General features: G+C 40.9%; 2 protein-coding genes across 5 annotated transcripts in view; one reads left to right on the top strand and one right to left on the bottom strand.

Moving 5' to 3' along the window:
- The window catches only part of SCGB3A2 (secretoglobin family 3A member 2), a 72,951-nt gene extending 60,738 nt beyond the window's left edge, over positions 1–12,213 (bottom strand). Inside the window, exon 1 of the mRNA XM_043573437.1 lies at positions 12,081–12,213. Coding sequence (XP_043429372.1) covers positions 12,081–12,213 — 133 coding nt within the window. The remainder of the gene's footprint in view (positions 1–12,080) is intronic.
- A 6,110-nt stretch (positions 12,214–18,323) lies between these two features.
- JAKMIP2 (janus kinase and microtubule interacting protein 2) overlaps positions 18,324–21,650 on the top strand; it is a 180,358-nt gene continuing 177,031 nt past the window's right edge. For 3 of the 4 annotated variants that reach the window (XM_043590468.1, XM_043590477.1, XM_043590473.1), the window contains exon 1: positions 18,324–18,596. The gene's annotated coding sequence lies outside the window, so the exon portion shown is untranslated. The remainder of the gene's footprint in view (positions 18,597–21,650) is intronic. The other variant, XM_043590460.1, reaches the window with a different exon arrangement.

The raw sequence follows: 21,650 nt of genomic DNA, 5'->3' as shown, positions 1-21,650 counted from the left end.
AATTAGAGGAAAGAAACTCTAAAGGAGAGGGACTTTCATTGGCATGTAGGGCCCTGTTTATTCCAGAGCCTTCTAAGGCAAAGAAAAGAAATCTTTCCTGATGATACCAAAAACCTGGGCTGATTTTAGCAAGATCATCCCATGCAAAGCTCTCAAGCACCTCCATATTTGGGCACAGGAGGGACAATTGGGCACAGGAGGGGACAATTGATGCCTATAGGGGCACCTACTGATTACACATTTTGTAATTTCAGTGTAGATGGAGTATATCCCAGAGCACAACCAAGAACTCTGATAGAAATTCTTGGGGAAATCGGAACTCCACTTGGGGCACAGAGTCAAATCTAGATAGTTCATCGGGGATCGAGATGGGAATCGTGTTTACGATGCATCTCAAAGCTAATGAAGATGTGAGCTAGAGTATTAGGGGCCAAGGAAAAGGAGAGAAAGGGCAAGGCATAACTTGTCATGATGGAAATTAAATGAGTTATAAAAATCTGGATTCAGAGATGTATTGTGAGATGTTAGTTTTCTAAGAGAGGAAGAACAGAAGGAAATGAAACTTAAACATGTTTTCCGTGTCAGCTTCTCAGGTATTCTCCTTAATGCAGGAAGCCTATTCAGGGAAGCTCTTTGGAGGGGGACATTTGATTGATCTAGGACTGCTGGGAGGTGGAGGCCCAAAGGACTGTTATAAATCACCTCTGGGGAGAAGCCTTAACTCCAGCCTCAGGTGCAAGTGCTGTGTCAAGTGGTTTCATTGTTAAGACTTCGAGGAAAAAAGATAACCACTGACTGCCACTGATTCTGGGGATTCAGCTTGAGTTTTAGGTGTGTGTTGTTTGTTTTGTTTTATATCTTATGTATTTTATGTCAGTTGCCTGACACTTAGTAAGCCCTCCCTGAATTAATGAAGAAATAACTAGCAGGGGGTCCCTGGCTGGCTCAGTTGGTAGAACGTGTGACCCTTGATCTAGGGGTTGTGAGTTCAAGCTCCATGGTGGACTTAGAGACTTCTTTTAACAAAAAATGAAGAACTAGAAGATCATTCCTTGAAGGAACACCAGGAACATTAGTAGAGAGGGGCATAGAAATGAGCGTCCCATTGGACTCAAGTCCCTCCATCTGCCCTGGTTTCTCAGATTGGCTTTGGGTCTCACAGACAACACCCAACGGTGATGGGGAACTCCTAACTGACTTTATGAGGCTTTTCCTTTCCTTTTTCTCTTAGGCCAACCTATATCAGATCCCTACCACAAAAGAAGGGCAGAAATAACAGAGTAAAAGGGTCTGAAATAAAACCCAGCCTTCTGTTATACTTCTCCATGACTCCATCCACGCTGAGACTAAGAACCATGGGAGAATTGGGAGTATGCACTGGAGGTACACAGAAAACCACATTCCTGCTGATTCTACTTGAGTTGATTTGTTGCCCACACTAGGCTGTGACCTATAGGAACTATCCAGGAGTTAAGACCCTTAGAAGGGACAATAGAACAGAGTCCCTAGAGAGCTCATATATTTGTGGGTGACAGAAGATAAAGTCTTCCTTCCAGAATTTTTTTTTTAACCTGGCCTACAAATACCCTCTTAGATAGCTGTTGGGGAATACGAAAAAGCTGTATGAAACCATCCTTTATTGGCATCTTCTCAGGACTATATGTGTACCTTTTCCGTGAGGCTAAAGCATAGGAAACTCTGGGATATGAAAATGATCCTTTTCTTGTCCTTCATTGTTCACTAGGATGCAGCACTTCAGCCAGAGTGAAGTAGTCTGGGAGAATGCAGAATAGTTTAGTGTAAGACTATGAATCTTCATGTCTCCTACATTCAGTTCATCTCTTCCCATCACTCTATTAAAACATTTCCAAGGTTTTCATTGGAAAAGACTTTGTGTTCATTCTAGGGAGTTAAATCTAGCCCATCTGGGAGGAAGGGGTAGAATTAAATAATCTCAAGTGTCCCTGTCTAACTTCGGAGACTCTGCCTTGTCATGGCTACCCATTGTACAGTAAAGAAACCTGAATGAAAATCTGGCAGGAAAAGACAACCACAATGATGGAGTATGAGAGTCAGACTCTGAGGGGATAATTTACTTTCTTTGAGTTGAGCAACAGAAAACCTGCACATATATAACTTCTTAAACTATTCTTTGCAGACTGGCTCTCATGCTAAGAACTGGGTCGTGAAGACTCCTGCTAGAAAGATCTGACAGGCTTAGCGGAGATTGCAAGAAGCATTCCTTTCCCCCTGATGTCTCCTGACTGCATTTCTCTTCCATTAAGGATGACTGTAAAGTAGACAAGAGTCTCAAGGAATAAGGACATTACCTGAGGCACAGAATCCTGTTCTTTCTTGTCTGTCTCCTCTACATCTCAGGGCTTGAGACAGTGGGGAAAGAATCCTTGGGAAATTAGGGAGCACAACAGAAGATGCAATATGAATTGGCTTTATTTCTCCCAATTCTGTATTGCTGAATTTGTTCCCAAACTGTACCACCCCCAATTCTTTGGTATTAAGCAGAGCATACCACACAGTTCACTGATCTGCAAATTGATGATGTTCTTCTAGAAGGTATAATCTATTAAAAATAAGTAAACATGTCAGCCCTGAGGGTCAAATTTAGAGAGATCTGGTTATGCTATTGTGAGGGAGAGACACTCAATATGCAATGGAAGGATCTTACATCTAATAAAATCTGGAGGAATGAGGTAGATGATTTCTAAACAGTCTTCCCTGGAGAAGGGGCTTATAATACTTGATTCTCACATAAAGTCCTAACATTAGTGCTGTGAAAGACTTGCTGAGAATTTTATAGCAACTTTGCGCCACAAGAGTCAATTGAACATATAGCTCACTTCCTATGGGATGGAAGTGCCCCTGTTAAGAAATCACACTAGGAATTTTAAGCACTCGTGGATCAGAGTTCTATCTACTGAAGAAGCAACATGAAGCTACCCCTCTAAGGCTGAGTCTCTTACAGTGAAGTGTAAGTCATGAAGACCCCTCCCTGAGCTCTGAAGGGTTAGGAGACAAGGAAGCACTGTCTGTCACACCTTGTCTTAACCCTTCAGTACTTTGATTTGTGATATTAGAGCTGGGACAATGCAAACCCCATTGCTTCTTGACCAGACAGCCAACTCTGCCAATTGGAGGTGCTGAAAGAAGACTAGCAGACTGTAGGAGGGAAAGGGGATTTGTTCTTTTTCATTTGCATCCTGTGTGCTTGAGGTTCTTGTGAGCATCACTCCAGCATCACTGGGAGGAGGAGAATGGGGAGGGGAGAGGAGAAGGATAGAAAGAATCACAGGAGCAAGAGGGGGAGGAAAAAGAGAAAACTTACAGAGATAAGTTCCAGACATCATGTTCTTTCCCCTAAATACTTCTGTGCATATTTCCTAAAAATAAAAACCATTTTCTTCATAACAAGAGTTCAATGATCAAAATCAGGAAATTAGCATTAATATAATTCTCTCTAATCTATATACCTCATTCAGATATTGCCACTTATTCCATTAATGTTCTTTATGGCAAATTGCTTTGTTTTGGTTCTCCAGGATTCATTCCAAGATTCCACAGCATTTAATAATTATGTCTCTGGTCTCCTTTAATCTAGAAGGTTTTCTCAGTTCTATTAGTTTGTCTATTACCTTGACATTTTTGAAGAGGGCAACTCAGTTGTTATGTAGAATGTCTCTCAATTTGGGTTTGTCTGCTGTTTCCTCGTGGGTTAGATAGATTGCATTTGGGCAGAAATACCTTCAGAAGTGATGCTGTATACTTTTCAGTGCATCATGTTAAAGAGGCACATGATTTCTATTTGTTCTCCTCTTGGGGCTTTTAACTGTAATCACTTGATTAAGGAGATGTGAATCAGCTTAGCCTTCTTCACTGCAAAGTTACAATTTTTCCTTCTGGGATTAATAGGGACCTTGTGGGGAGATAGTTTGAGACTGTAAATTTGCTCTTCCTCATCAAACTTCCACTTATTAGTTTTAGGGTCCATGAACTGGGTGTGCTTAAACATACTGTTATGATGTTTGCCAAATGACGATTTGCCAAATGATGGATCGATCATTCCTTTTATATTTATTAGTTGACATTTTACTGTAAGAAAGAGCTTTCTCTTTTCCCCATTTATTCCACTTTATTTATTTATTTATACCAGTGTGGACTCATGCATTGCAGTTTTTTTCTATGGATAATATTTTCTTACTGCCATTATTCTTGTTTATGCTCTAACTTTCCCATATTTTGCTAATGGCAGACCTTTCAAATTGTCTCCTTTGACTTTTGAAGTGTCCCATCATTCTTTGAGTACTTCATTACTTTCTGATGTGGCAAGATGTTCCAGGCTCATCTTGTACTTGACTGCTCCAGCCCCAGAATCAGCCACTTCCTCAAGGATACCTGGCTTCTTTTCTTTTAATGAAGCATGATATTTAGAAACGATGATCTGGATACCGGTGTGTCATTGCTGCTAGGCCCTCTCAGTGGACAGAGCTACTGTATCTCTCTCTCTCTTTCCCCCCTCATCTCACTACCAATTTGTATTCACACAAGCAATCTATGAGAGTGTCTATTTCACCACAACTTCATCAACAGAAGCTGTTTTTGTAATAATCTGATTTTATTGTTTTTAAGTAGTCTCCATGACAATGTGGGGCTTGAACTCATGACCCTGAGATCAAGACCTGAGCTGAGATCAGGAGTTGGGTGCTTAACCAGCCAACCCACCCAGGTGCCCCTATAATAACTTGATTTTATAAGACAGTTTCTAATGGTCTGTTCTGGTCATAAAGGCCAGACTCACACAAATCTAGGAAGTGGCAGTGGTCACCATGCCACTTAAAAGTGTATATACTGTGGGGGCACCTGGCTGGGTCATTTGGTGGAGCATGTGACTCTTTATCTTGGGGTTGTGAGTTCAAGCCCCACATTGGGTGCAGAGATTAGTTAAAAGTAAAATCTTTAAAAAACATGTATGCTGTGTCCTAACCTGTAAACATGGGGGTCAGATGTCTCCAAAGGGCTCCCCTCAGTGTGACCATCTGTGACTCAAGTTGTGCCTCCAGCTTTCAGTACAAGACAAGATAGGTATTTCCCAGTAATCTGTGTCTACCTACCCCCTTGTATATGGGAGACATAAGAAGGGCCAACATAAATCAGAGCACAAATTACAGGAGGTTCATGAAGCCCTGTCTGGAAGGTTTTTCCTGATATTGGATTATTAAGACTCCCACTAATTCTGGAGTCCTTAGGAGCAACTCAGTGGAAAAAAAAAAATCCTCCATTTTGGCTTTAAAGGCTACACAGTAAAACAAAGACAAGAGTAGAAAGGAATATTGGGGAGATGAGTAAATGACATAAAGCATTACTCCTCTTTGCCTGCCATCAAGGCTAAGTGCTAAGATTCTTGGCCATAGTACAGAACATCTAAAAGGAGATTGGGGCACCTGGGTTGCTCAGTTGGTTAAGTGTCCGACTTCAGCTTAGACAATGATCTCTTGGTTCAAGGGTTTGAGCCCTGCTTTGGGCTCTGTGCTGACAGCTCGGACGCTGGAGCCTGTCAGAGTCTGTGTCTCCCTCTCTCTCTGCCCCTCCCCCGCTCACACTGTGTCTCTCTCTCAAAAATAAATAAACATTTTTAAAAAATTAAAGGAAAAATAGGATAAAAGAGTTAGCATGAAGTTCTGTTCCACTTGATACTGCCATGGCAGATTTGCTCACAGAGTGTATGTGTGAAAACCAGGACACAGGATAGATCCACAGCTGCCCAATAGTTCATTGAGGTCTTGCCAGAAAGCTTGAGTGAAAAGATCCTGGTCTTCCTGGTTAGACTGAACAAGTTCTGGAGATAGTCCTGGGAAGGATGAAATTCAGTGTTCCACTGATGAATTTCTAATCAAGCCAAGACTGGAGGAAGAGTGAAGCAAGATGTGTTTCACTGAAGAAGGTTTTTCACTGGGGAGGGAAAGGTCCAGTTCTGGTTTCCAACTGCAGCTTCCATGCACAACTGCAAAGACTGAGGATTTTGCATGGATCTTGATAACAGTCTTGGAGTCCCTATTCTCTACTCTCTATTGAGAGGTGAAGGTGGAGGGAAAATACCCTCACTACGAGGACACTAGGAATGTTGGTGACTCATCACTCGGATGTGTCTTGAAATAAAAGGAGAGAAACAATATCAGGGCTCCTCTTGAAGTTTGGTCTCCAAGCTCTGGACTAAGAAATTGCCATATCATGTACTTGGAATTGTGCTTGGAATTGTACTTGGAATCTCAACCATTCATCTTCTCATCCTCCATTTTATACATGAATCTTTCTGACCTGAGAGAAGAATGGAATGGAATGGAATTCTTCCTGAATGGAAGAAGGAATGGAAAAGGATTGAGGACACTGAATGAAGCAAACAATTATTAGATTATATATAGATATGTTCATATATATATTCATATATATCATATGATATATTTAATGCTTATTTATTTATTTTGAGAGAGAGAGGGAGAGAGAGAGAATCCCAAGCAGGCTTCACTCTGAGCTTGAGCCCAACCTGGGCTCAGTCTCATGAACTGTGAGATCATGACCTGAGCCAAAATCAAGAGTTAGATGTTTAAATGACTGAGCCACCTAGTCACTCCTGTTTGGTGATATATCAACTGAAACTTAGATTAAAGAAATTTGGGGAGCCCAGGAGATATTTGTAGCCAAAGTATGAAGCTTTTTATTCTTGGTCTCATACCATTTGCTTCTAAAATCCTGATTATAGAGACTTACCCAGGTTGATCTGAGGAACCAAGGCTCAGAAACTAAATTTAATACTCATTCCAACCTTTAGTTCAAGAAATAGAAATTATTGTCATCATGACCTATAAATGGCCAGGCCTTTGACTTAGTCTAATGTAGACTAGGCATAAAATATTCTCTCTGGTGTGATATGCCATACTGAGGTCTGGGACATGAAGGCTTCCCTTTCAGGGAAGATATATGAAACAAACCTATACTTGGTCTATAATATATCCATACAGATATTTACATAAAGTCAGACCTGGGTCATTTTCCAGAAAATTCTACGAAATTAGGACATTTCATGACATAAAACATTTTGCTCTTCCTTTTTGACATCCTCATACTATTATGTCGTAGGGCCAAAATAAAAATGGTAGGAAAAGCGGAGAAAATATTAGAAGCCTCATCCCTTCTGATTCACAGTGGGTGTTCTAATCCCAGTAATTAGGTATTAAAACCACATAGTCATTAGCCATTCCACTGTGTCAAAAGAAAGAATAAAGATCTACTCTCAATTATGAAGGCTAGACAAATCGTAAGAGTTACCAAGGAATTTCCCTGAAGCTCAGTATGCCACATCTCCTTTTGCTCTTGTATTTACAGCAGATTACAGCTTACTGGGAATCTAGGCAAAATAATACTGAAGCAATGTGATCTGTTCCTCCTGTCTGGGTCTTCAGTTACTCAGTGACTATAGATAAAGAAGGGTTGGAACATTGAGCTGTTTGGAGATACAGAAAGGACATTTTTTTCTCAGTGTTAATTTTCTCTTTATATAATGACTTTCAAAGCCTCATTCCGGACAGTACAGTAGCCTGAAAGGGAATGTTAAATTCACTCTTCATGGCATTCTTACACATAAGCCCTTTCACAAGATATGAGGATGGTCTAACAATAGTACAGTCTTGAATTCTACCACTGGTACTCTGCTTTCATATTGAAAGCACTCAAAACTCAGGAAAAGGGTTTGGCCCCATTATTCATAATATTAATGTAAAATCTAAGTCTGCTTTTGAGTTGGGGTGATGTAAGTGACCCCCAAAGGGACCTCTGAGGTGTAAAATCCATTGACTGTCTGGATTGCCCAGAAGCAGCTATCATTACTCTGTAGGGAACTGTGGACACATTGTGTTAGGCTTTCTAAGAGGAGCTTCCATTTGAAGGGTCACTAGAGAAGTGAGGTCCACAGAATTTACAGTTAAATTGAACACAAGGAGAGGCATGAAGTCCTTTTTCTAGGCTTGATTTCTTATTGTGACTCTGGGCTGTGAAGGTCTCCACCGGACAACATTCGACAAATCAAGGGAAACTCACAAAGCATAAATTCTCTTCCTGTGCCCTCAAGAAATTCTTTTTTTTAATTAAAAATTTTTTATGTTTATTCATTTTTGAAAGAGAGAGAGCACAAGCAGGGGTGGGGCAGAGAGAGAGAGGGGGACACAGAATCTGAAGCAGGCTCCAGGCTCTGGGCTGTCAGCACAGAGCCTGACACGGGGCTTGAACTCACGAACTGTGAGATCATGACCTGAGCCAAAGTTGGATGTTCAACCGACTGAGCCACCCAGGCACCCCAAAAGTACTTTTTTTATAAAGACAAACAGTGAAATGAATAGATGGTTTGGACATGAGCAACTTCTATGAGTAAGAGTCTGTATTTTTCTACCCCTGTCCTAATGCACTATAATGTGGAGGCAAGGACACATAAAAAATCAGACAAATGATGGGCATGTACATGGTTTCTCCTCTGCATGTCTGTAGCTCAGTCTCATTTTATCTGACTGCAAGGAAGATAGGAGGGATTGGAGATGAAACCTTAAAATACCTACATGTTGTATAATCAAGATATCCTGAACTCTGAATTGCCTGGGTGAATGAATAAGCCCTGACCTACTCACACTGAAAGGCATTCCTGCCAAATATACTGCCTAAGCCCTCCACATCTGCTCTTTCAATATTTCTCTGTAAGTCTCCGAGAGGATTATTATATGAGCTCAAGAATCAGTGCTGCAGCTCTGGTCTTTGTTTCTCACGACCAGGTCTTTCATCGGTGTCACTAAGCATACAGACCGTGCTGCTTCTGGATGCTTGTAACATGTGGTCCTCTTTGTTCCCCACCACTCTCTGCACAAGTCCTCATCTCCTCTGTGGTGCAATGGTGGACCAGTTCACCCTCCCTGCCGATGCCCTCGATCCTTGTCAGGCAGACAGGCTTAGCAGTCCCTTTCAAAGAGAGGGGAATTCACTCACGCCTCTACCTTATGCCCTTTTTAGGGAAGGAGAAAGCTGTTTTCTCTCCATGTAAAGCTCTTTTAGTGAGGATAGAACAATTCTCCCTGCCTTCTTTTTAGAAGAGTTGGCAAAGCAAGACTGCTTGGGCCCCAGTGTGTGGAAGTGTTGAGTAGGATGGATCTTTCAGTTTCCACGCAGAACACGGAAGAGCTGACACCTCCCCCACCCCACACTGTCCCCCAGTGTGACTGCATCCAGACTGATGTAAGGCCCAGTGCCACGTTCCACCTGCAAACATTGCTTTCATCCATTCTCCTTTTTTTATCCTGTACTTTTAGTTACTTATCTCTCTGCCATAAATATAGTTGTAAAATGGGAGGAATATGTGAGAGATGAAGACATTGTATGAAATGAGAACCCCCAAATTTAACTTTGCCAGGAGGAAGCAGTGAGCAGACACAAGACATCTCGAAGATTTCCTTAAGAGGTTTTGTTGTCCTTGGCATGTTGGGATCCAGTCGATAGGTTAAAAAATAATCTGACAAGACCAAGAAGGGTTAGGGGAAAGGGTATGAAATTCCATTTCTTTGACTTCAGTATCAGACCACTGTGCCCTGAACATCCTGTGTGAGGTCTCTCCCAGGAACAACAGAAAAGATTAATATTCATTTCATCTGTTGATTCAGGTGGTACAAGGGCTGGCTAGTATGACCTACAAAAGATCCCCCAGAAGCATAGTTTATTCAGGGTCATAAAGATTAATCCTGTGCATAAATTTGTATCTCAAGGCTTGAAGTTCAAATAAGACTGTGTAACCTCTCTTGTCCTCTCTTTTGTATTTCACCTATAAGTATCTAGCTTTTCCAATGCTCTTTGGGCCAGTTTTCACATCTTACAGGCCCTCTGATTAATTAGTTAATTAAAATAAAATCATTGATGTGTACATTCTGCATTTGCCTGAGGGTCCCAATTTTATCATATTGAAAGTTATACTTCAACAAGAGTTCAGCGTTTTAGATTTATTTGAGAGATGGTTTGGGGTTTTGTTAAGGACTGAGAAATTTATTATAAGGAGAAAAGGATGCTGAGAAAAGTGAAGGAATTCAGAATTAAGATAAAAGAAAAGAGGTTTAAAAGAGTTAAAAGGAAGAAAGTTGCTTTGCTGAAATTGAGCTCCCCACTTCTGGGTGTGACTTTGTCTTCCCTGCATCATCCCCACTCAGAATCAAACCCATTTTGTCCACAATGGGAGTCGCTGGCTCCTCAGCTTGAAAGGCCCCTTAGCTTGTACCCATGGCTGGAGGTAGGGGCATGTTAAGCAAGAGTGCCTCAGGAAGCATTGGGCAGACACAGACATCTCGAAGATCTCCTCACAAGGATTTTTTGTCCTTGGTGTGGGAGTGGGGGGAAGCCACAGAACTCAAATTCCTTCACTGTGCATTTTTCTAGCATGGAAGTGTTAGCAAGCTCCAGGCTCCCAATTTCACACTTCAGATCAACTGTAGGAAACAAATCGAATAGTAATAAAATGTAAATACAGGATGTAAATATTTAAAGAAAGTTGGCTCATAAATATGAGACAGACCGTGCAGTCTGTAAGCTCCGCTTGTAAACAGCCCTTTTCTCCTTTCAGTCCCTCTGCACCTGGGATACCTATCAGAGGAAAATAAGCACTCAGTCGTTTGAGGTATCTAAAAAATAATTTGGGGCACTTGAGGTGGGGGGGACATTTGTGTTTTTAAATTTAGAATCTGTAAGGAAATTGGGTCTGTAGGTTTTCATAAGAAAGGTTCATATGTGGGAGTGTGCATACTATAACAGAACAGTTAGAAGTCACTGAGACCTGTCTACATGCCAGGAGTGTACTAAGGTTAAACATAATTCATTTAGATGTCCATTTAGTAGGCAAAGGCAATTTCTACCCTGGCTTCATAGATGAGGACATTGAGGCCTAGAGAAGATATGGTTACAGGGTCTCACAGTTAGAGGGACTTGGGGTTGTAACCCAGGAAGAAGCCAAAGTAGTTGTGGGAGAGAATATGGTTTAGATATTTAGGCTCAGAGCAGAGGAAGGCCATTTCTTTTCATTTCTTCTCTTTTCTTTTTTTATTTAGAAAGAGAGAGAGAGCACGCTCAAGTGGGGGAGAATGGGGGGTGGTGGAGAGAGAGAGAGAGAGCGAGAGAGAGAGAGAAAAAGAGAGAGAGAGAGAATCTTAAGCAGGCTCCATGCTCAGTGAAGAGCCCGACATGGGGCTCAAACTCACAACCCTGGGATTGTGACCCCAGCGGAAATAAAGAGTCAGATGCTTTAGCTGGTTAAGCCACCAAGGAAGGCCATTTCTTGATGGCAATCCACTTGTCCAGACTTGGGATTTTCTGAATCAAAATCATGGTATTCTTACAGGCCTCATTTACCTTTGTCAGCCAAGTTGCTTCCATCACCGTGAGCTCATTGGTGACTTGCCCATCGTGCCAGTCAGTTGTGAATGCCTAATTCTCCAGAGCACTAGGCCTGGGGAGGGAGGGAGGAAAGGCCCCTGAAAATGGGGCGCTTTGAAACCCCTTCACGTTTCCCCACACTTTGCCAGAGTCAGAGCCCTGAGGCCTTTCCTTCCTACAGAAGGTAAAAACTAAACTCTGCCAGTGTGACATTTGAAATGGAAGAGTTGGCTGTCTCCTCAGCAGTGGTCGTGGTACCTCTCTGTCCCTCAGCCCCGGATACTGTGCTGGGTATCAACACGAAGTAAAAAGTGAGTCCACCAGCAAGTCCTCAGTGTCACCTTAAAATGTATTCTTTCAAAATAGTCCAATCTTCTCATATCCGCTGCTACCATCCTCATGTAACCAATATCACCTGCAGCCTAGATGTCTGTAGCACCCTAATGGCATCCACTTTTGCCCACTATGAGGTCCTTCCCTACAATGCTTTAAACCAAATTTAAACTCTTCAGTGGTCTTCACTACCTTTACTACACGGTGCTGTGTAATTTGGTTCCTGTCCACCTTCCCAACTTCTCTTGCTACTTTCTGCCATGCTCACCATTTCCAGCTATACTGACCTTCAGCAGTATTTCTTATTCCTGGCTTTCTTTCTCCTCGGAGCTCATCCTTCCATGTGAACCTCTCTTTTCTCAGCTCCCACATGACTGCCATAACCCATACCTCACTTCTCAGTTTAAATGCCGCCTCCATAGTGAGTCATTCCCACTTTCCCCACCCCCATTCCTATCTTCCTCTCAGTGGTTCATTGCTTCATAGCACTTGTGAAAATTTGCTATTATTTTTGTGGTTTGTTTTCTCATTCTTTGGCTGCCCCACCCATTAGACTCTAAGCTCCATCATGATGTTCACTCTGGGATGCATGTGCTTATTGTGTTATGTGGCTCATGTTCTCTACGCCTAGAGCTGTATGTAGTAAGACGTTTTGAGTTACTAAGCACCGTAAGAATTACGAAAATTATGGTGCCTCCAATAGACAACTAAAAGCAAAAACTGTACTAAAATTAAAATAGAACTTGCATATATTCTGAAATCAAACACACTGACTTGTAGATTTTCTGATTGCAAAATTCTGTAAAAGTTTGCCGAAATGGAACTTTTCTCTTTTCTTTGGTGTCCCTCATTTGCTGATAACCTAAGCCCATGTGCTGTCGGCCATGGGGTAATATACAGCTGCCCAGGACCTGAAAGGGAAAAACTGTTTCACGTTTCAATATCAGAGCAAAGGTTTGTGTTACCATGTAAATCTTACTTAATAAATCTGTAATGGAGCAGTGGCCACTGTTAGCATGACACCTCTTTTTCTACTGTAAGAACAGTTAACCTTTTGGCCTCCCTTCATTCCTTCTCATCCCATGCAGCCTGTCGGCTCCTTAGCTATTGACAGACTCTGAATCTTCAAATAAATTAAAAAAAAAAAAAACACGGAGGAAAGAATTTGTGTGCTTATATGTGTGAGTGGTGATGGGGAAGGAGGTAGATGCTTTCAGCAAACATCTGAGTGCGTGTAATGTGCACAGGTACTGTGCGGGAAGCCAGGACTGAGTAAAAAGTGAATAACACGCATGTTCTTGCACATCTCAGCACCTGTGTACATTTCCTTCCCTTTGTCTGAAACCACCTGCCCCTACCCTACCCCATTATCCCTCCAGTGATACCTTCCTTGGGCTCCTAAACTAAATTATATCCTCTCTTTATGAGCTATCAGAGCTTCAGATGGTTCTCTATTGTAGCCCTCCCTATAATTTAATTATATTTGATTTTGTAGTTTCTCTTTCCTTTTAGACTATAAACTCCATGAAGAGACTGCTCATGTTGCCTTATTCACAGCTATATCCCTAGTTTTTGAACAGCACACAGGAACAGCTAGCAATAGATATTTGCTGTATTAACGTAGCAATACATTAATGAATGAACAGTATATCCCTGACTTCAGAGTGCTTACAATCAAATAGGGAAGAAATACAAAGAAACTACTTGCCAGCAGTAAAGACATGACAGGGAACCACAGGAACCTCACTTTTTTAAAATTTAATTTAATTTTTAAATTTACATCCAAGTTAGTTAGCATATAGTGCAGCAGTGATTTCAGAAGTAGATTCCTTAATGTCCCTTACCCATTTAGCCCATCCCCACTCCCACAACCCCTCAAGTAACCCTCTGTTCTCCACATTTAAGAGTCTCTCATATTTTGTCCCTCTCCCTATTTGTATATTATTTTTGCTTCCCTTCCCTTGTGTTCATCTGTTCTGTGTCTTAAAGTCCTCATGTATTTGTCTTTCTCTGACTAGTTTTGCTTAGCATAATACCCTCTAGCTCCATCCACGTAGTTGCAAATGGCAAGATTTGATTCTTTTTGATTGCCGAGTAATACTCCATTGCCGAGTAATACTCACCTCTTCTTTATCCATTCATCCATCGATGGATATATGGGCTCTTTCCATACTTTGGCTATTGTTTATAGTGCTGCTATAAACATTGGGGTGCATATGCCCCTTTGAAACAGCATGCCTGTATCCCTTGGATAAATGCCTTGTAGTGCGATTGCTGGGTCGTAGGGTAGTTTTTAAAAAATTTTTTGAGGAACCTCCATACTATTTTCCAGAGTGGCTGCACCAGGGAACCTCACTTCTAATGCTAATCTTGGTATCATTGAAGACTCCCCAAAGGAGGTGATGGATACATTATGAAGGTTGAAGAGTTAGAGGAAGGAAGACACTGCTAGTGGAACAGGGTGAGCGGAGGCCAATGTGTCCACCTGCTATGCAGGAAGGCATTCACAAAATGGTTGGCCATAGGCGTATGGAGTTCACAGGAGGGTTCTTTTAATATATTTGCTTACTGGTAGTATTTTTTTTAAAGATTTTGTTTTCTTTTAAGTAATCTCTACACACTATGTGGGGCTGGAACTTATAACCTCGAGATCAAGAGTCACATGCTCTACCTACTGAGCCAGCCCATTACTGATAGTATTAATAAGGGATATGCAGTGAGGTCAGAATGTTATCCTTATTCTTAATGAACTCAGAAAGATCCTGACTGCTTATGTTTAATGTTCTCTGTAAATACATAATATGTTAATAACCTCTTACAGAGTACACAAAGAATAAACAGTCACTTCCTACTGTGCCTTTTCCCTTTTTCCCCTTTTTGGGGGAAATGAAGACATTGGCCTATCTCTGAGATAAACATCTCCAGAATTCCTCATGGTCTGCTGAAAACCAGTGTGCAGCCATAACAAAGTTTTTAGAGTAACTCTGAGTGATCTGAGTATTTTGGAAACATCTTGAAAAATATGCTGTGCATAACCATAGTTACTTAAAATGATATTTATAATGATATGAGCTAAATATTATTTATTACATGCCAGATACTTACTAGCTTTTTGCAGTAATAACTTTGATCTTCAAAACAACACAAAGAAGTAGATACTGCTCTCATGTCCTACAATGAAGAAACTGAGGCACACAGAAATGAAGCATCTTGCCCAAGGTCACTCAGAAAACAAATGGTGAAACATGAACTCAATCCAAAAAGTCGGTCTTCAAAGCCTACACTTTGCAGCTTCCTCCCATTATGCTGTGGTTTCTCCTGAAAATTTAATGCCGCTTTTGGAGCCAAGACCCACACCCTATGCTTTTTTCAGATATCTCATAGAATCCAGAAGTCAAAATTGGAAAGGTCCCAGAAGAGGTAGACAGTCTGCTCACTGTTGGTACTCCTGGAGAAGACATTCTTAGAACAAAATCAGTATTTCTCAAAGAATGCCATGCATACTACTGGTGATGTGCTAGGTGACTTTGAATATGCATGAGCGAATGGTTCCATATTCATAGCTATGTATATTTAAAATATGCTTCGGATAGACATTATGCTAATATGCATTATGATAAGATATTTTGTGTAATTATCTTAGTTTTTAATTTTGAGAAATACCAAAAATATATAACTGGAGAAATAATGTTATAACAATAACTTCTATAGCCATGATTTAGTGCAGAAGTTGTTGGTATTTTATTTATTTACTGGTTTATTTGTTCAACAAACATTTATTGTACACCTAATATAGGTCAGGGACTGTTCACAAATAAAAAGACAAGCAAATAAAAAAATCGTTGCCCCGTTATAGCTTCCATTCTAGTGGGGAGAAACAGATACCAAAAAATGTAGAAGGACAAATAAATAATATAGTATGTTAGAAGATGACAAATACCAGGGAAAAACAGAGTAGCCTAAGAAAGGAGACGGCAATGGAGAGAAGGAGTGAAATTTTAAACATTTAAAATGATTACAAATAAAGTTGAAGTCTCTGTGTTAGCCTCCCAAAATATATTATTTTGATTCAGGTTCTTTTCTCTGAGGACACTCTCTTTACCATGCTTATTTTTATTTAAATTTTTTTTTCAACGTTTATTTATTTTTGGGACACCCCAAAATATATTATTTTGATTCAGGTTCTTTTCTCTGAGGACACTCTCTTTACCATGCTTATTTTTATTTAAATTTTTTTTTCAACGTTTATTTATTTTTGGGACAGAGAGACACAGAGCATGAACGGGGGAGGGGCAGAGAGAGAGGGAGACACAGAATCGGAAGCAGGCTCCAGGCTTGAGCCATCAGCCCAGAGCCCGACACGCGGGGCTCAAACTCACGAACCGCGAGATCGTGACCTGGCTGAAGTCGGTCGCTTAACCGACTGCGCCACCCAGGCGCCCCGCTTATTTTTATTTATATTCTCCTGAAGCCAGAGACAAATTTCATTTTAAAATAAGTAACAAATAATTAAAGTAGATAAGAATAAATGGTAAACAATTAAATATTTAAAAAAAACTATTATTAAATAATGATAACAATGCTGCATGGATGTGGCAAAAAGTGCAAGAGCATTTGAATGATTAAATTATTCACACAGGGAGCACCAAACACTTTTTTCTTCCCCCATTGATTCTGCCTGTGTTGATGGGAGGAGGGAGAAAAATTGGACTCACTCTCCCCAATCAAGTCAGCTTTTGGCGTGAAAGATGAAATGCTTCCTCACAAGGCCAGAGGGGAGGGTTCTGTCACCCATCACGCCTGAGATTCTACAACCCTTATTTCCTGCTTACTTACATGAGTACCTCTGTGGAGACAGCAGAAGGTGAAATGCAGAGAAGAATACAAAAAGAAGCAAGACCATTACAACCCATTCCATTCTATTACGCGACTACATTTACATGACGCTGATGTAGAATTATGTGCAGACTGCGTGACTGTTCAGGGGCTAGTGGGCGAGGCAGGGGCCACGAGGTGCACAGAGCAGGATGCAGGCTTCTCCTTGCAGAGAACCAAGAGGCGATGCCAAGTGCTAAGGATGAGTGCACCCCTTTCCTTGACCACTGAACTATCTTCAAGTCAGTTTTGCTAGGGTGTACCTGGGTGGCTCTGTGAGTTGAGCATCTAACTTTGGCTCAGGTCATGATCTCACTCAGTAGGGCTCTGTGCTGACAGTGCAGAGCCTGCTTGGGATTCTGTCTCTCCCTCTCTCTCCCTGACTCATGCTTTGTCTCTCTCAAAATAAATAAACTTAAAAAAAAAGACAGAATATCCTCAGTTGTCACATTTTACAGAACCTTTAATCTCTCAGGATCTCTCTGTGTTTGCTATCATCATCACCATCACATTTATCATGTATTGTTTTCTCTCAATTTTTTGCCTTCTCTGAACTTGCCATGCTATTCCTTGATCCCTTGGATTAAGAGGCAGCTACTATGTACTACTACTGACTACTACTACTAGTAAGCATTTGTTTGTATGTTTACTACATGCCAAGTGCTTTTAATGCATTATTTCATTAATCTTTACCATGACTGCATGAGATAGATACTAGCATCATCTGTAATTTATAGTTAGAAACAGAACTCACCAAGAACTCGGAACACTGCTGATTTCACTTCCTTTTCCTACCTACCACCCTGACTACCAGCTGGCTTGGGAACTCTAAAAGGGCATCTATGAAAGTGGCATCCGTGAAAATGGCATACAATTTCCTGCAGGAAATTTAACACTCCAGGAGTTTGACATTATAAAGGCCTGGAACTATCCACCAAATGGTTGGTGTTACTGAGAACCACGATTACTCAAGAAATTTCTGTTCCCTCTGTTTCAACTTTCTTTTCCACAGGGGAGTGCCAAATACCTCCAAATCCTATTCAGAGAGAGAGAACTGGAAAAACAGTGAGACCGAGTGACTCACTTGAGAAGAACAAGCAGAGAGTAGTGCTAAGGAATCAGACTCTTATTTTATTGCAAAGTCCAGCCACTTACTTTGCTTTTTAACAACCTTGAGTGACATTGGGTAAAAGATACTATCAAGGACAAACATATTTGGAGTAATTATAATCTCTGATTACACGATATGATTTTCTTCATTTGTTATGTTTTTCTGATGGCAAATTTTAATACATTCTGTTGGAAAACCTTAGAAAGTGCAAAAAATAGCTAAGCTATTTTGTACGTTTCAGCCTTGATTTCGATTACATTCAAATTAATTCTCTTTTGCCTGTGCACCCTTGCCCCATTTTTAAAGACCCAGAGTCCAGGGTAGGAGAGACCCAGAGCATCCCAGAGGGCAGCAGCACAAATTCACTCCCCTCCAGCCCTGCAGCTCATTTCACCCATCTCCCCTCCCCCTTAGTCTGGTGGCTCACCATTGGTAGTTGCCATGACAACCAGCAGCTGCCAGGACAGGCAGCCTCTACCGCAGCAGGGGTGGGGCCTTGGGGGAGGGGGCAGGAGAGGAGGAGCCAGAGGAGGTGTCTGCTGCAAGTTCCTGGCTGCTTCTGAGCTCACCCCATCCTCCGAGAGGGAGGAGGCCAAGTGGTGATGCCGCTGCTCCTGTCGCCTCGACTGCTGATGCTCTAGTGAGGCTGGAAGGGTGGTTCCTCTTCGCCCCGTCGCCAACCAGAGAGCGAGGGAAAAAAATCCCACCGGCAGCTGCTGATGTTGGGTTCGGAGGCTGCATCCGACTCGGTCACAAGGAAAATGGATTCAGTTTGCATCTCTCCCTCCTTTCAACAGCTTCTCCGGGTCTCAGCATGGTAAGCAGGAGACTGTGGGGCTATCTTCTTGGTGTAACTGCCTGTTAAAGGACCTGTGTGTACATTTGCGGCCAGCACTTGAACAATGACTCCCTCAGTAGGAGAGGAAGATGTGGAGACAGAGATGGGGATGGAGGGAGAGGAAGGTTGCCAGGAAGAGAGAAGTAAGAAAGCATCCGCTGTGTATTTAAAAAGAAAAAAAAAAAAGAAAAAAAAAAAGGTCTGATTTTATCTTGAACCGGCTCAGAATGCAGACTGAGCCACTTGGTCCCTTTCCTTCCAAGCTTAGGAGCAGAATCAGGGGTGGAAAAAGACCTAACAAGAAATGGGTGTTATTGAAAGGACTCATTTAATTTGCAGCTCTCACATACAGGGTTGGGCCTTCCTCAAAAACCCATTTGGTGCCTCCTGAGCTTCCCGGCCTAATTATAAGGTGATTTTGCTTATTTCCTTCATCGCTAAGAAAAGGTGGCCCCGGAATTTATCATTCCATTTCATATTCTAATGCACTCTTGTTGAGAAGCGATTTGCCGGATAGAGTTTGATTTTTAGTAGATAGATGTGATTGTGAACATACAAATGTGTATCCTATGGATATACATATCTTATATACACATGTTTCTAGTGCATTTAGGAAACATTTATATGCATACTGTGCTTTGCAATCATATTTATGGGTTATAAATGTCCTTGCATGCTTGGAAGTAATTGCACATTTTTGAAACTATGCTTCTGGTTTGTATTATTATTCATTGGCTTCATTTGGATTAATGTAAGATTTATTCTTGTTATTGTCCCTTAGTTTCATTGTGACCAATTAGGACAGATGCCTATCATTTAATTCTGTATCTTAGCACTAGATGCGAATTCACAGCCTGCCTCTTTTCTTTATTTTTAATTGGGTTTGTGGGAGGTGACTTGAGAGCCCTGAATTTACAATGATGGGAAAGGGAGGTGGCTTGTGGTATTATTTTGTGTCCAGCATCTTGCCAACTGAATATTGAAACAAATCAGTTTTCTCAAAATTCCACTCCATCCCCTTCATGTTTATGCCTTGTGTCCCAGGGAAGCACAGACAAGCTGGAAGGTGAAATGCATTCATTTTATTTGATAAGGCTGCTTGCTATTTGGTCTTCATTCCTTCAGTATCCAGGCACCATTTTACAGTTCTCTCAAATGTTGTATTATGGGTCTATTTATTTAGGTGGTTAAGTAGGAAAGTGGGATTGTTTTGAAAATATAGGTGTTCCCAAGTACCTTAGCCATTTCCAAATTAGCCTGCTTATACAATGAAATGAAACAAGAGAGTGAGCAAAGCTTAGCATGAGAATGTGTGGCTTGTAGCCCGAAATGGGGGGCTGTTGTAGTTTACAAATGCTTACTGGGATCTGTTTGACCTTTATTATGTCAAGGCTTTAAGGCAGCTCAGGAGACTGAAGATGCCTGAAATGAGTAGGGTACAGGGCTCCATTACTACCCGGGATAATGGATCTCATTGAATTAAAGCCAGAAAAATCCTTGCAGGTAAAAGTGTATTACATTCATCATATGGACTAGTTTTATCCATCCATCTCTTCTCAAACAATATCATTGTCAGTGCAAACATTTTTTTGCAATGTAAAGTAACATTATTTTTTGTCTTAATCTTGCATTTTATTTTACACACTGCACCCTCAGTTAAAATTTTTACATGTGTTTGAGTCAAGTTTATAGTTTAATTTCTCAGAGAATAAATATTCTAGTTGGTTTATATATAGGAAGATTTAGTGGAAGAATGGATTTAATATGCTCACAGCATGTCATATATTATGTAGATTCACAACTCTGTAAAGTCATGCTATCGTGTGCCTAATTATAACAGCTAAATAAAGTAGAGCAAGGAAAGAGGTACTGATCTTACATGTCATATCAAATATTTATAACACACTGAATCCTACATCTTTTAATAACTTTCGACTTCCAAAAATTAAAATTTCAGATATATCGACAATAAGCTTAAGAAATTAAGACATGTTTTGGTTGACCCTGTTTCATGCAATAAAAACAGCTATCTTGGGGCTTTGTTTTATTTCCTTTGTGTTGAGTTTTTATTGGGTTGTGGTTTTATAGGAGAAGTTGGTATAGTTAGGGCAGAGGCCAATCACTGTAGGCCGTGGACACAGAACAGACTATCAGTAGTAGCACGTTTCACCTGTGTGGTTAGAACCTGATGGGAATCATAGACCTAGTTTTTGATCCCACAGCTTGAGACAATTATATGGCCTTTGCTGAAGGGCCACGCAAAAATGAAGTGTGTTCAAAGGACTACAAGTGGAATTCTCTAACAAAGGATAAGGAAACTAGAATTATTTCATTTGGAGAAGAGAAAATTGAGAGAAGACAATCATTTGCTTCAGAAGAGCTGGGGTTTATTTGGAGCCTAAAATTTAGTCAGTGGGCTTCATCAGGAAGAATGAAGATTAGAAATATAGAATGTAGAGGGACACCTGGGTGGCTCAGTTCATTAAGCGTCCAACTCTTGGTTTTGGGTCAGGTCATGATCTCGAGGTTCATGAGTTCAAACCCCACATCGGGGATCCTCTCTCTCCTTCTCTCTGCTTCTCCCCTGCATGTTCTCTTTCTCTCAAAATAAATCAATAAACTTAAAATATATATATATAGACAATGTAGAACTTCCTGGTAGCAAAGTTGAGTTGTCAACTGGGCAACCAGATTAGACTGTGCATTCTTTCTTTCATCAAAACCTCCAAAAGTTTGACCTAGACATGCACTTATTTCAGATAGTGTAGACTAGATTCTTTGTCAAGAACTTCTCTGGCTTTTTCTAGAGTAAACTGTCTATTTTAAAGTGTGCTTTAGTTGTTTAATATCTGGTACTTCGAGATCTATAACATTAAGACTCCATTTTGCAGTGGGCTTCTAAATTACAGAATCTGTATATTTTTAAAGAAATCGATTGACCATCTGCTTGGAAAATTTTATATGTCATCTTGTCAGGATGCACGGAACTAAATATTGTCCTCTTCATAAGAGTCTTTTCTCAGCAACTTTGTG

The sequence above is a fragment of the Prionailurus bengalensis genome, chromosome A1 (genome assembly GCF_016509475.1).
Source record: "Prionailurus bengalensis isolate Pbe53 chromosome A1, Fcat_Pben_1.1_paternal_pri, whole genome shotgun sequence".
Taxonomy (NCBI): Eukaryota; Metazoa; Chordata; class Mammalia; order Carnivora; family Felidae; genus Prionailurus; species Prionailurus bengalensis.
This window is presented reverse-complemented; position numbering and strand designations above follow the sequence as displayed.